Source organism: Papilio polytes, unplaced genomic scaffold (genome assembly GCF_000836215.1).
Source record: "Papilio polytes unplaced genomic scaffold, Ppol_1.0 DF821956.1, whole genome shotgun sequence".
Lineage (NCBI taxonomy): Eukaryota > Metazoa > Arthropoda > Insecta > Lepidoptera > Papilionidae > Papilio > Papilio polytes.
In genome coordinates, this window is record NW_013527248.1 from 626,515 (window position 1) to 643,190 (window position 16,676).

Sequence of the window (16,676 nt, forward strand, 5' to 3'; positions counted from 1 at the left end):
AATGTATTCATACAAGATATCTTTTATTTAACAGCTATAAAAGGTCACAAAGATTTTTGCTCGCGACTTCGCCCGCGTGAACTAAATAATAATGTGGCCTATGTTACTCGCAGATAAATTACCTTTCTAACGATGAAAGAATTTTTAAAATCGACCCAGTAGTTTTTAAGTTATTTCAATACATACAAAAACACAAATCTTTACCCTTTATAGTATAGATTATAAATGAGAATGTACAGATGGATGGATGTTTATTACCACTTTCAAAACGGATTACTGAATCTGCTTGAAATTTGAATAACATAAGCGTCTTGTTTCTTTTTAATTCACTTAAAATACAATACATATCATCTGATGGTTTTTTAATACATTTTTTTCGTAAATCGGGTCAATTTATTTTTATAATCTGTATTTATCACCAGACAGGTAGTAGACTGTTTCATATAGATAATACTATATACACAGATAAAAAAACACGAGGACGCCGAGTGGTACGATCGTGTTCGTATATGAGAAATAAAGGGAAGAAGCATTTGTACTGTAATTGTTAAACTGTTTGATCGTTAAAAGAGATTTTTTTATATAATCTGAATTTATATATTTTTTTATGTATTTTTCGTTGACGGGATAATCCTAAAAACATCATGGTTACACTAGTCTTTATTGTTTATTGTATCCCACCGAAATAAATACGAGATTTCTAAAAAGATTTCTACGAATTAAATAATATTTTTATTCTTAGCAAGTTTTGTTAAGATGTAATAAATGTTACATCTCTTCGTGGAGTATAAATAAATTTTGAGGTTATAAAGCCCTCAAGCAATTTTTCATCAATAATAATCACAAAATAAATTGTTGACATTCTAAAATATATTTATTATTGCAAATATTTATTTAATTTTAATATCACGTTGTTTTAATTTAATGTTTTCCCGCCGTTTTGTTTTTTTTTAGGAGCAAAGGCAAAGGTCGCAGTAGACATTCAGCCAGTATGTGTTTTTTCAGTTCAGACTTCATGCATGTCGGCTAGGTATAAACCTAGACAATCACACACAATTTTGTTTAAATACAAAATTGTATTGTGAATGAAATTATGTATGATTATAATTTATTATGAGAGGAATTGTATTTTGTAATAAATATATATTTACAATAAATGTGGGGATTTGTATAGATCGAGTTAAATATACGAAAGAACTGATAATTTAAGTAAATAAATGTATCTTAGTTTGTAAATTATTTTTTTATATGTAATTTTTAATATTGTATCTTATATATTCAAATTAAATGACTGTTCCTGTAAATGATTTCGTGAATATTAAAATTTTATTTTATATTTCTCTTCGTTTTATTTTATAACTTTTTTTTTTATAACATAAGGTGGCAAACGAGCAAGCGGTCACCTGAATCCGCCAAAATGGCGAAGCGACTGCCCTAGACATCCGCAATTGCAGATGCGTTCCCTACCCTTATCCAACAGAGGAGGAGACGCACATGAAGAGAATATCTCCCCTTCCTTTGTATCTCCTCTTCCGCCAAATTCACTTCCCCTTCCCATCCTCTCCTTATAAGAAAGGGTGGTAAAGAGAAAGGGGCTTAAATTAGGCCTCCGGCACCACACTCATCAGACGAAACACGGAATTGCTTCCATTTCACGCCTGTCTTCTGTGTGGTCGTGGTATTACACCGGGCGTGCCGACCTATTCGTGCTAAGATGTTAAAGTGGGCACTACCACTATTAACTAACTTTGTAATGTATGTATGGCCTTTTTTTTGGTAATGGGGGGAATCTTCGAAAGATACCCTGTCATTTATAAAAGACAGGGTTATGTGAGATTTCTACACCCTAAAAACCCCCTCGGTGGCCGTCCTCAGGTGCGAATTGAGGGTCCCGGGATCTCCAGTTGAACGCACCGGTACCCTCTGCACCGTGTTGTTTTCGACACTGCTTATTTTTGATAAGCTGGGCCCAACTTATCTACATCCAATGTATGTATGGCCTATGTGCTCCAAACTATCCTCTATGTCTATGCCAAATTACATCGAGTACTGTTCAGCAGTTTAGGCTACAAACTCTAACAAACATCCATCTAAACTTTGGCATTTATAATATTAGTAGAAAGAATATATGTAATACTAGCTTTCGCCCGCGACATCGTCCGCGTGGAATTAAAAAACTAAGTAGCCTATGTGTTCTTCCAGACCTGTTCAGCCGTTTAGGCTACAAACTCTAACATCCATCCATTTAAACTTTCGCATTTATAATATTAGTGAGATTTTAAAATAAAGGATTAGATAAATCTTATTCTGCAACAATTCTATATATGCAACTTGAGGTGAGTCTCCAATGTATGTTATTTCATACTAATATTATAAATGTGAAAGTTTAGATGGATGTTTGTTAGAGTTTGTAGCCTTAACTGCTAAACAAATCTTGATGAAAGGCATATACGTAGAAGATAGAATACGTATGCTGCTTACTTTTGTTTTTTTAATAACTCATTGGCGGAATCGTCCTCCCTCCAGGTGGACCGACAACTTAGTGCGCACGGCGGGAAGTCGTTGGGTGCGGAAGGCGGAGGACCGCATTTTGTGGAAGGCATTGGGGAAGGCCTATGTCCAGCAGTGGGCAGATAAAGGCTGTTGACGATGACGATGATGGAATCAGTAGCGAAGACTAGCATATCATAAATCAGCGCCAAAATTGCGATAATCAAACAGACATAAAATACCACAGATTATAATGCCTAGTAATTTTTAGTCTTGAGGTTATTGGCAGCTCCTCTTACGGCTTCAGATATCTTCGTTTGACCATACTTTTCATTTTCATAAATACAGTAAAGCCATTGACCTTTTTACTATAATATTTGACCTCAAGATCAATAAATACACGAATAAGATAATATCACGCGGTGATCACTAAGGCGTGGTACATGTTACGTTTAGAGGTCAATCTGTAATAGTAGAGGTCATTTGTACGGAAGCGTAAACATGCATTTAAATAGCAAAAAACAGAGGAATAAATAGTTCGTAGGTTAAGGTCGTTCTTTACTTGACTTTCATTATTACAGAATTTTTTTAAAATAGATTATAAAAAAGTTTGTGTTTATGGCAAAATTCAGACTTAATTAAAAGCAAAATAAAATCGAAAAATATACACATATAATACTATTTTGAAAACATTTTCAATTTGCATATTCACTTCGAACGTTTTTTGAACAATTGTTTTATTATAACAGACTAGCTGTTTCCGTGCGACTTCAACCGCGTAAAATTATGAAAAATTTATTATATTATTTACATGTGTCAAATTATCAATTGCAAATGTCAGAATGACGTGACGTGATGACAAACCATGGCAATTTTGCTTCCTTGATGTTGGCAGCAAGTTATGCTCTCTTTCCCACATTAGGGTTTTTATACAAAATATTTACCCCCTAAGTTTGCTGGCATGAAAACATATAGCTTAGCTCGTGACGTAAGTGTAGGGCTTTTTATTAAAAAAATAATTATTCAAAAATATGCTGTAATTGCTGACGCCTTAGGCAACAAAGAAGTGTGTGTTTATGCTTTATTATAATAGTATAGATTGAATTATAACCTAAAAGTTTAGGTGTGACATTTAAAAAGTTTCTTAATTGGTATACAATATTATTTGTCGAATCCAATTAGTACGTTATCAAATACATAAAGATAAATCTTAAAATAAGTGTAAATAGGTAATCGCTACCGTGACCCCTGGCCCTGAAGACCTTAGGGGTCAACCTAGTTAATTAAAACGTAACTACGTGAAGAGTGAATATTAGGTTATGCCACACAACACAACTGCGTTGCGTAAATTATGCGTTTGTTCCAGATTTTACTAATGCTCGCTGGATACATTTAATTAAAATCATGGTTTTACGGTCACGGTACGGTTTTATGTAAATTAATTTGGCTTTTGTTTTATAAGAGAAGTGATCATAGACACGCATGGACATTTTTTGGTCTATTAAGAAAGAAATAACTCACTTCTAGAAAGATCGTAAGTCTATGAACTAAATGTTTTGATTTTTTTAATTTTATGGTAACATGTGATCGATGGATTCACAACAGAGGTCGTGTATTTTTTAACGAACTTGAAAAAATAAATATACGCTTTCTTGAAGAAGGTAAAATCGTATCAGTTTGTAATATTTTCACATATCGAACGTGAAAACTGAAGCTTGTATTTTCCTTTGTAATTCAATAATTGGTTTTTGTTCCTTGGATTTTCAAATGATTGTATTTATATTTTCGACATTATATGTCGAAGCACTCGTATTGACTATTGTCGTCACTGTCAATAGCTTTAAAAAAACAGAGATAACATGTGTCAATAAAAAAGTCAACAGTTTTTCACGCTTCGCAATTGTGGATTGTTATCACCACCAGACGGTGTCATAATATGTCGTGGATTAGACAGCCGGTGGCTGCATGATATAAAATGTGTTGGTAGTTTTTCCATGTTTTTTTGGTAATTCTATACTGGCAACTGGGAAATGAAGATCACTTTTAATTTAATAATTTTTGTTGTTAAATTACGATAATGTTAATCAGTAGAAATGTTTACATAATAAATTGTGAATTATAAGATTGTTATTTATACACAATTTCAGGATATTTTTTTTCCTAATTGCTAGTTAAAAGCTAATACTTTTTAACTATTTTGATATATTCTGTATTCTTAAAAAGTCATTTTATCTATTTGAAGTCTTTCGACTAACATCAGGTAATATTGGGTGATTTATGACATTTTCTTGTAGGCGTGGTACTTAGGTATTTCAACAAAATAGTTGTCTTGATAATTGGTGTAGTCGTAATCCTCAATATCACAATTCATATTTCCACTAAATAATTATAGATCGTAACGATATGTTTCGATTAAGATATTGAATTGACGTCCACCGAACACATAGTCGCGTAAGCACTCTGTATCGACTCAAATCGAACTGACTCGAATGACAAAATGGCCGCCCTACCAGTGCTCGGTGTTCGCCATGAGCATAGAGTAAGCCTACATATTTATCAATATTATTTATTGTTATTTAAAAAAAACAATAATGTTAGGAAGATAGGAAACGGAGGGAATAGTGGGCGGTAGTTTTCTAGAATACATGGCAAGGAGTGGCTCGGGCGCTCAGTCGCAGTCTCAACGCTAAGGCTAGTCTTAGGCTTAATCCGACAACTGCAAGTATGCACCCTAGTACAAGGAAAACGTACTAGTACACACTTTTAGTACCTTTAGTACTTAAGATTTTTGAGAACACATCATGAATAGAATATAACGAAGGTTATAGATTACTTCACATCAAATTTTAAGCATTCTTTATATATGTTATTAGTGAAAATAAAATTCGTTATAAATAATTTTATCCACTTTTGATTCTTATTACCGAAGGTGGATGCTTCAATCTAGCAAATATACAATCAAATCAAACAACGAAGAAGCGAACACCGATGTCGTGTACTGTACTAAAAGTGCCGAATGTCCGATTAACAGAAGCCGTTTGGTAACGTTACTTTTAGTACAGTGCCGAGTAACATTATTTTTTAGTACATCGTACGTGTACTATCCAAGCTAGCTCAGGCTCTCAGTCGCCATCGCCAACAAGCTCAGTGTTTTTCTAGTCACCATGGAACGTTTGTTATATTTGCATTGTCGCATTGGAGTTCAGTTTGTGTGTTTTAAATTAATTTACAAGTATTGTTAGTATGGCCGTCAATCCATATTTCAAAGGAAGTCATTTGTATCGTAATATCTAACATATCATGAACTTTCACAGAACATTGTAACTAAGGAGTCTAACAGTGGTAGTGCCCGCTTTAACATCTTAGCTCAAATGGGCCGGCGCGCCCGGTGTAATACCACGACCACACAGAAGACACGCGTGAAATGAAAGCAATTTCGTGTTTCGTCTAATGAGTGTGGTGCCGGAGGCCTAATTCCCTAAATTCCCTAAAAGAGAAAGTCCCTTTCTCTTTACCACCCTTTTCTTATAAGGAGAGGTTGGGAATAGGAAGTCGATTTGACGATGGAGGAGATGCAAAGGAAGGGGAAATAACCTCTTTATGTGCGTCTCCTCCTCCGTCGTATAAGGGTAGGCAACGCTTCTGCAATTGCGGATGTCTATGGGCAGCGGTCGCTTCGCCATTTCGGCGGTTTTAGGTGGCCGCTTGCTCGTTTGCCACCTTATGTTATAAAAAAAAAGGAATGATAAGAAACGTTAACAAAAATGTAAAGACAGATAATTGGTTATTTGTTATTTTGAGACTTTCAGTTAAAAAAATCTGTTATGATCCAGATATAAACTAATTTAATATCTCTATTTACAGTACTGAATTGAAAGTTTGTGCAAAAATTTCTGTTATGTAAAAACTAAGAAATACTATAATGAAATTTATCTCTAAACGTCTAAAGTCGGAGTGAAAGTTTCTATGGAGAAATTTAACTTTGGCGGAAATGTTTAGAAACATCAATTAATTTTCAAATCACTGTGTAAATAAAGGTATTTTCCAAAATCCTTGTCGATGTCGAAGTCGTCGATGATTGTCAATTGTAAATTGATGCAATTTAATTTCTTTCTAAAATAAAAAAAAAAAACAGTACAAAAGGTTGTTTATTTTCTTAAACTTCGATTGGCAACATCAGAAAACGGCCTAGCCATGCAAGATTTCAAATTTAATCTGCGTTTGTACTTTTTATATTTAATCTGCGGAATGTTTTGTTTTCGTAAATGTCAATGTCAAGATTGTCAAACTTGCTTGATTTGAGCGGCGTTTTATTTTGCAGTTTTAGAATATTTTGCTTCAAAAAGTTTTCTTTCTAGAACTCCCTTGGTATTATAATGAAGGAAAACAGCGGTGAAGTGGATACCAGAAATGTGGTGAAAAATAGAGAACTCCTCTATCGAATGATAATAAGGTATGAAAAGATGTTCTCGATATTATCAAACGGTATTTTTAATTTTGTTGACAATAAAATGATACAAATCTTAATTTTAATACAATATTCTTATGTTAATGTAATCTATGTTATTTCGATTTTAAAAGCCATTCAAAATATAGATAAGTCAATAATGCTGTCGAAAATTTTAAACATGATATTTCTATTTTACTTCATAAATTTCATATGTAAATTAAGATAAATAATTATTTTAGAAGCTTAACAGTAAATTTTTAGTAACCTAAAATTTCATTGTGCTAATAAAATAGTATTTTCATATATACAACATTACTGACAGCTATAACCCAGAGGTGTAGACAGAGACCACAGACCTCTATTTGGCTAAAGCCAAATCAAGATAGGTGTTTCAGAATAGATTCTGAAACACCTATCTTGATTCTACATCATTCTATTCTCTATCTATTGCTAACATGGCATTTTAATAGTGAAAGATTGAAATCGGCCCAATTTTGAGTTATTTCAATACATACAAAAATACAAATCTTTCCTCTGTATAATATTTAGTATACATTCATATGTATCACCTATTTTTGAATATACCCTTGACAATTTTCTTATGTATATTTTCAGTCAGCTATACTATGATGGATTTCAAGCGATAGCCACAAGTTTGACCACTGCGGTTCATGCTGATCCTCCCTGTCCTCCAAGTGATAGGTATGTACTTATGATTCCGAGCCTCATTAGGAATGTATAGTGAACTGAAGCATAAGGGTATTTGGTAGCTACGTTTACAAGTAGTGTGTTATTAAATAAAACCTGTTGCTTCGGAACCTTGTCCACATATTGACGGGTGAAAGGGTATTTGTTTTAAGCGCCATTTTATACTATATTAACTCATATATTCAGAATTTCGTAAAGCGTGGTAAAGAGAAAGGGACTTAAATTACCCGGAGGCCTAATTTAAGTCCCTTTTTCTTTACCACCCTTTTCTTATAAGGAGAGGATGGGAAGGGGAAGTGGATTTGATGGTGGAGGAGTTGCTTAGGAAGGGGCCATATCCTCTTTATGTCTCTTCCTCTGTTGGATAAGGGTAGGCAATGCATCTGCGATCGTGGATGTCTATGGGCAGCGGTCGCTTCGCCATTTTGGCGGCTCCAGGTGGCCGCTTGCTCATTTGCCACCTTATGTTATAAAAAAAAAAATTAAATATAAAATAAAGAATGAAGTATGCAGAAATATAGTAATTTTAATCTAGAACCGTTTTTTTTTTAAATGAAGACTTTAAATGGCTCTTGTGAACATTTTACCTAATGGCGCTTAACAAATAACCTTTCACCCAACAATATAATTAAAAAAAAATAGTACAAAATGTAGCCTATGTTACTGGTAATAGTTTTCCAATGGTGTAAGAAATTTTGGATTCAGCCCCATAGTTTTTGGATTATTTCAATATATACAAAAATACAAATCTTTCCTCTTTATAATATTATACATCACCAGCTCACTATACGTCCCCACCGAGAGGCTCAGAGTCTACCCTAATATGGGGTGACTAGGCCATAGTCAACCACGCTGCATTGCGGGTTGGTTGACTTCATACATATCTTTGAATTTCTTCGCCGATATTTGCATCACGATGTTTTCCTTCACCGTAAGAACGTCGGGTAAATTATGTACATATGAAAAATCGAAAATCACATTGGTACATGGCGGGATTCGAACCCAAGACCTGTATTACAAGTCAAGTGTTCAAACCACTGAACCAATGATGCTCTTTATAATATTAGTATAGAAGAAAAAATAATATTAATGCTTCTGTGTCACAGGCTGCTAAATGTGATGATGGTGGGTCTTCAGCATGAGCCTGACAGGAAGGATAGGCTTGCAGCCTCCAGTGGGGCGGAACATCTGTTAGGGACAACTGGATTTGGTAAATTTACAAAGAAAATCATAAATATTACTTAGTTTAACAGTGGTAGTGCACACTTTAACCTTCAAACTGTAGGGTCAGCATCAGCAATACCACGACCACACAGAAGACAGGCGTGAAGTTTAAGCAATTCCAAGTTTCATCTGATAGTGTGGTGCCGGGGGCCGAATTTTGGTCCCTTTCCTTTTCAACCCCTTTTTTGAGATGAAAGGATGAGAAGGAAAATTAGATTTGACGGTAGAGATCTTTAGGAAGGAGAAATATACTTTTTATGTGTGTCTCCGTCGATTAAGTGTAGGCAACGCATCTGCAATTGTGGAAGTATGGGCAGCGGTCACTTCGCTGAAAAGCCCTACACTTACGTCACGCTTTAGGCTATATATTTTCACGTCATTAAACTTAGGAGGTAAATATTATGGATAAAAACCCTAATGTGGGAAAGAGCCATAAGTTGCTGCCAACATCAAGGAAGCAAAATTGCCATAGTAAGGTAATTGGTATTTTGACATTTGCAATTATTTGACACATGTAAATAATAAAATAAAACTTAAAATTGTATGGGAATGAAGTAGCACGGGAACGGCTTGTACAGTAAAACCTCGATAAGTTAAAGTCCAAAGGAAACACAAAATATTTTAAGTTATCAAGGGTCTTTGTTGTAGAGAGTTTGGGCTCTGATAGGAAGTGTTCCCTTCCTATTATTTTTTTAAGTTATCGAAGTACTACTGTATATATATATATATATATCTATACTATTATAATAAAGCATAAACACACACTTCTTTGTTGCCTAAGATATCAGCAATTACAGCATGTTTATGAATAATTTTTTTTTTAATAAAAAGCCCTACACTTAGATCACGCTTTAGGCTATATATTTTCACGTCATTAAACTTAGGGGTAATGATTTTGTATAAAAACCCTAATGTGGGAAAGAGACCATAAGTTGGTGCCAACGTCAAGGAAGCAAGATTGCCAAGGTTTGTCAGTTTGACATTTGCTATTGATAATTTGACAAATGTAAACAACAAAATAAAATTTTCATAATTTAATTGAAGTCGCACGGGAACAGCTAGTATATATATATATATATATAACCTGCATCCTCTATGTTTTTTGATTGTCCGGACCACCTTGTATAGATTTAGAGTACGAGATGGACGCGTCCTCGCTGGCCCCGGAGCCGGCGACGTACGAGACGGCGTACGTGACGTCACACAAGATGGCGTGCCGCGCTGGAGCCTTCAGCGCCTGCGGACAGCTCGTCGCCACCGGCAGCGTGGACGCCAGCATCAAGGTTACAATCTGACAGACGTTCAATTAACAAATTGCTGGTCACTTCAACCGCATATTATAAGATACTAACTTCCGTGGTTCGAAAAAATGAGAAAAAATGAGCCTTTGTGTTTTAGAGATTCGTTCAGTCATTTAGACTACAAACTCTAACATCCATCCGTCAATCTATCCATCCGTCAGTCCATCTATCCATCCATCAATCTATCCATCCGTCACTCTATCCATCCATCCGTCTATTCATCCATCCATCCGTCTATCCATCAACCCATCCGTCAATCTATCCATCCGTCATTCTATCCATCCGTCAATCTATCCATACATCTATCTAAATATTCGCATTGATAATATTAGTAAGATAGCCTATTTTACTCAGTGAAAATGTAGCTTTTGAATGATGAAAGAATTTTTAAAATCGACCCAGTAGTTTTTGAGTTACTTCAATACATAAAAATACAAATATTTCTAATATTATCATAAATATAGATATGCGAAAAATGTGATAATTTCAGATACTGGATGTAGAAAGGATGTTAGCTAAATCAGCTCCTGAGGAAGTGGACCCTGGTCGTGAGCAGCAAGGTCATCCCGTCATCAGAACACTGTGAGTCCGTCATTCATCGTGTGTAAACGCATTGCCAGTAACTGACTTGTGTAAATGCATTGCCAGTAGCTGAAATGTGTAAACGCATTGTCAGTAGCTGAAATGTGTAAACGCATTGTCAGTAGCTGACATATGTAAACGCATTGTCAGTAGCTGAAATGTGTAAACGCATTGCCAGTAGCTGAAATGTGTAAACGCATTGCCAGTAGCTGACATGTGTAAATGCATTGCCAGTAGCTGACATGTGTAAACCCATTGCCAGTAGCTGACATGTGTATACGCATTGCCAGTAGCTGACATGTGTAAACGCATTGCCAGTAGCTGACATGTGTATACGCATTGCCAGTAGCTGACATGTGTAAACGCATTGCCAGTAGCTGACATGTGTATACCCATTGCCAGTAGCTGACATGTGTAAACGCATTGCCAATAGCTGGCATGTGTAAACGCATTGCCAGTAGCTGACATGTGTAAACGCATTGCCAATAGCTGGCAAGTGTAAACGCATTGCCAGTAGCTGGTTTGCCAGTTACTAGGTAATTTTACTAGCATGTGTATTCCTATAATCTGTTTTTTTTTGTCCTAGATACGACCACACGGACGAGATCACAGCCCTGGACTTCCACCCTCGGGAGCAGATCCTGGTGTCAGCCTCCAGGGACTGCTGCATCAAACTCTTCGATATAACGAAGGCATCCGCAAAGAAAGCTTATAAATCTATCACGGTGAGTACGTTTTTATGTATTTTTATTGTACTAGCTGTTGCTCGCGATTTTGGTTATTAAATTTAAAAATATAGCCTATATCAGCGATAACATAGCTTTTTAATGGTGAAAGAATTTTCGAAACCGGCCAAGTAGTTTTTAAGTTATTTCAATACATAAAAAATCCAAATCTTTCCTCTTAATAATAATTAGTATATATTGGTCGCTTATTGGTCGAAATTCAATAACGGTTTTCTTTTTAAACTACCTTTATGCATTTCATAAAATGAAATTCGTATCTTTCCGTTTATTTATGGGCAATCTTATTAAAATGGCGAAATTATCTTCAAATATATTCCAATTTTTTGCAAGGGCGCCATCTATCGGAATTAAAAAGTCTAATAACAGCGCCATTTATCTGAATCTTTACATTTTAGTAACAGCGCCATCTATTGTATTTTTCAAATATTTAAAACAGCGCCATCTATTGTATTTTTCAAATATTTAAAACAGCGCCATCTATATTCCAGGACGCGGAGCAGGTGCTATGCGTATCCTTCCATCCTCTAGGAGACCACGTGATAGCTTCTACCACGCACCCGGTGATACGTCTGTATGACGTCACCACCAGCCAGTGCTTCGTCTGCCCCATACCCTCGCATCATCACAAGAAACAGGTCAATTCTATCAAGTAAGTGAATTAAAGCGAATTTAATCTTAGTGTTATATGTTTAGAGTTGTTTTTAGAATGTATTGTGTTAGAAACGCTTCTGCGACTGCATGTTTTTTGACGTTTTTATTGATGTTTTATAATTTTACTAGCTTTCGCCCGTGACTCAGTCCGCGTTGAATTAAAAAAAACAAAAGTAAGTAGTCTATGTGTTCTTCCAGACTGTACATCTATACCAAATTTCATCGAAATCCGTTCAGCAGTTTAGTCTACAAACTCTAACAAACATCCATCTAAACTTTCGCATTTATAATATTAGTATGAGTCTTTGTCATTTGTGTTTGAAGACTGAATAAAGGTTAACGCTTATTCAACTTCTCGGTTCAATTTACTAATGTACACAATTGACACCCCTAAATCGTCTCGGAGGTGAACTTTTACTTTATATCTTCGTGCAGGCGGGAAATACATAACGTTTTGCTAAATTTTATATCATTATATTTCCCTATACCGGGAACTTTCCCCATAGCCCGGAAAAAAGTGTACACCCTATCGGTCACGAAAGTGAAAAGCAATATTCCTCTATGACAACTAGTTACAAACCATAAAAAAATAAATTATTTTTATCTAACTTAAATAAAATTGGTTCGGAAAAAAAAAACAAAACGGTAGTGGCATCTGGGTGAATGTGCGATGACCCTTATTCGAAGATATATGATAGGAGGTCATAACCACTTGTTGTATATTTTTCAGTTGTCCTTTGACCAGTGTTCAGTCGTCTAACTTATATATCGCATTTATTTCAGATTTTCCCCTAACGGTAAATACTTTGCTAGCGGTAGTGCTGATGGGACAGTAAAGTTATGGGACACCGTCTCCAACAGGTGCTTTAATACGTTCCTCGCCGCACACGACGGCGCTGAAGTCTGCTCTGTCGCATTCACCAGGAACAGCAAGGTTGACACACTTATTACACACATGCCACACCTTGTTGCAAACTTGTGGAACAATATGACACACCTGCTAATACGCCTCCTTGCATATTCGTGACACTAATGACACACCTGCTAATACACCTCGTTGCATATTCGTGACACTAATGACACACCTGCTAATACGCCTCCTTACATATTCGTGACACTGATGACACACCTGCTAATACGCCTCCTTACATATTCGTGACTCTGATGACACACCTGCGAATACACCTTGCATATTCATAACACTAAGGACACACCTTCTAATACACCTCGTTGCGAACTCGTGACACACTAATGACACACATGCTAATACACCTCGTTGCAAACTCGTGACACACTAATGACACACATGCTAATACACCTCGTTGCAAACTCGTGACACACTAATAACACATGCTAATACACCTCGTTGCAAACTCGTGACACACTAATGACACACATGCTAATACACCTCGTTGCAAACTTATGGAACAGTAATGACACACCTGCTAATACGCCTCCTTGCAAATTCGTGACACTAATGACACAACTGCTAATACACCTCCTTACATATTCGTGACACTGATGACACACCTGCTAATACACCTTGCATATTCATAACACTAAGGACACACCTGCTAATATACCCCGTTGCAAACTTGTGGAACAATATGACGCACCTGCTAATACGCCTCCTTGCATATTCGTGACACTGATGACACACCTGCTAATACACCTTGCATATTCGTGACATTAATGACACACCTGCTAATACGTCTCCTTGCAAAAATTCTTGACACTAATGACATACCTGCTATTACACCTCCTTGCATATTCGTGAAACTAATGACACACATGCTAAGACACCTCCTTGCAAACTTATGGAACAGTAATGACACATCTGCTAATACGCTTCCTTGCAAATTCGTGACACTAATGACACAACTGCTAATACGCCTCCTTGCATATTCATAACACTAATGACACACATGCTAATACACCTCGTTGCAAGCTTATGGAACAATAATGACACACCTGCTAATACGCCTCCTTGCATATTCATAACACTAATGACACACCTGCTAATACACCTCGTTGGAAACTTATGGAAAAATAATGACACACCTGGTAATACTCGTCGCAAACCTTTGGGAGAGTAATGACACATCCGCTTATACGCCTCCTTGCGTATTCATGGCACACTAATAAACCCCTTTTTAACACCTTGTTGCACAAAATCTTTACATATGTCTACAATTGTGTATTCCAGTACCTGTTGACTGCTGGACTGGACTCCTCCATCAAGCTGTGGGAGCTGGCCAGCAGCAGGTGTCTGATACAGTACACTGGCGCTGGCACCACGGGTAAGGAAATAAAAAAATGTAGCCTATGTAACTCGCAGAAAAGCTACCTTTCTAACGGTGAAAGAATTATTTAAATTGGGGTAGTTATGTGAATCGAATACATAAATACAAAAAAATCCACTTTATAATAATACTAGTTGTTGCTCGCGACTTCGTTAGCGTGGAATTTAAAAATAATTAAAAGTATAGCCTATGTTACTGGCTGATAATGTAGCTTTTTAATTGTGAAAGAATTTTATAATTGTCCCAGTAGTTTTTGAGTTTTTTCAATACATACAAAAATATAAATCTTTCCTCTTTAGAAAGTTTGGATGGATGGATGTTTTTTTAGAGTTTGTAGCCTAAACGGCTAAACGGATTTCTAGGAAATTACGTATAGATGTAGAGAAAATTCTAGAACACATAGGGATTTTTTTTAAAATTCCACGCGGACAAAGTCGCGGGCTAAAGCTAGTATGTATTTATATATATATGTTTTTTGGCCCTTACAGGTAAACAGGAACATCAGGCCCAGGCCATAATGAACCATACTGAGGACTATGTGATGTTCCCCGATGAGGCCACGACGTCGTTATGCACTTGGCACTCACGGTCCGCTAATAGATGTAATTTAATGTCTCTGGGACACAACGGTGCTGTCAGGTAATGTAAAAAACCACCCTATAACATTCCCATATATGTTAGCTACCTTCGTGTGAAAGTCCCGTAGAAATAGGTCCAGCCGTTTTGGAGATTATCGCGAACATATGTGTTTGAATTTTTTTACATAGATATTTTTTTCTTAATATGTACAGCGATTTATTATTAACCTGTGCAGCTTGATGTAATCAAAAAAATCGCATTAAACCGCAAAATTATTATACACTAACGTACCAAAAACGACAAACTGCAAATACTTTAAAATTGGCCTTAAGCCAAAGCACACTAATAGACAATAAATTGTACAAGATAGAAAGAGACAGATAATAAATTGTACAAGTTAGAAAGAGACAGATAATAAATTATACATGTTAGAAAGAGACAGATAATAAATTGTACAAGTTAGAAAGAGACAGATAATAAATTGTACAAGTTAGAAAGAGACAGATAATAAATTGTACAAGTTAGAGAGAGACAGATAATAAATTGTACAAGTTAGAAAGAGACAGATAATAAATTGTACAAGTTAGAAAGAGACAGATAATAAATTGTACATGTTAGAAAGAGACAGATAATAAATTGTACAAGTTAGAAAGAGATAGACAATAAATTGTACAAGTTAGAAAGAGACAGATAATAAATTGTACAAGATAGAAAGAGACAGATAATAAATTGTGCAAGATAGAAAGAGATAGACAACAAATTGTAAAAGTTGGATAGAGATAGATAATAAATTGTACAAGATAGAAAGAAACAGATAATAAATTGTACAAGTTAGAAAGAGATAGACAATAAATTGTACAAGTTAGAAAGAGATAGATAGAGTTACCATGTTTTTATTGCGTGTCTTGTTTTTATTTTTTTTTAATTTTATTTCCAGGTATATAGTACATTCTGGAACTGCTCCGGCGTTTCTAACTTGCAGCGACGATTACAGAGCAAGATTCTGGTATAGAAGAAATACACATTGATTTGTTATATAAATAAAAAGTAAATAAAAAAATTAAAAAATTTCAAGGTTATTTGTGTTGAAATAAAGATTTTGAACTTTTTGTGTTTTATTGCTATTTTGCCCTTGACTTCGTCTTTGAAGAAACTAATTTTATAAAGAGGAAAGATTTGTATTTTTGGATTTTTATCTATACTCCTATACTATACTATTATAATAAAGCTTAAACACTCTTCTTTGTTGCCTAAGATGTCAGCAATGGGGATGTTTCCTAATTTTTGGAATAGCCTTTATTTTGTAGATAAACCATGTATGAACACGAAAAAAAATAGTATAAAATATAATACTCATTATTTCAATAAAAAAACACGTAAATAAAAACAACTCTTTCATTTCCCCCCAAAACGTCCCATGACGTCACTTCTTTGCATACGAACCTCGCGTCACGGCCTGTCACTGTCAATTTGAAAGAACCATTGATTGATAATACTCGTAAATCTTTGTTGTCTAAAGTTGTTTTTAGATTACTAAAAACAACTCCATTAGGAGATAAAAATGAAAAAAACAAAATGAACAGAAGGTGATACTTTTTACGTATTAATTACACTTGTTGCTTCTCGTGGAAGATTATGTTTG

At 35.4% G+C, this 16,676-nt stretch overlaps 1 protein-coding gene across 1 annotated transcript; it reads left to right on the forward strand.

Moving 5' to 3' along the window:
- The first annotated feature begins 6,752 nt into the window (after positions 1 to 6,752).
- LOC106107548 (cleavage stimulation factor subunit 1) lies at positions 6,753 to 16,081 on the forward strand. The gene is made up of 11 exons (XM_013288425.1): positions 6,753 to 6,943; positions 7,556 to 7,642; positions 8,755 to 8,858; positions 10,001 to 10,155; positions 10,664 to 10,755; positions 11,342 to 11,480; positions 11,990 to 12,150; positions 12,936 to 13,086; positions 14,359 to 14,452; positions 14,944 to 15,094; positions 15,972 to 16,081. Exons 1-11 carry the CDS (start codon positions 6,867 to 6,869, stop codon positions 16,060 to 16,062), a joined length of 1,302 nt encoding a protein of 433 aa, XP_013143879.1. The 5' UTR covers positions 6,753 to 6,866; the 3' UTR covers positions 16,063 to 16,081.
- The last annotated feature ends 595 nt before the right edge of the window (positions 16,082 to 16,676 follow it).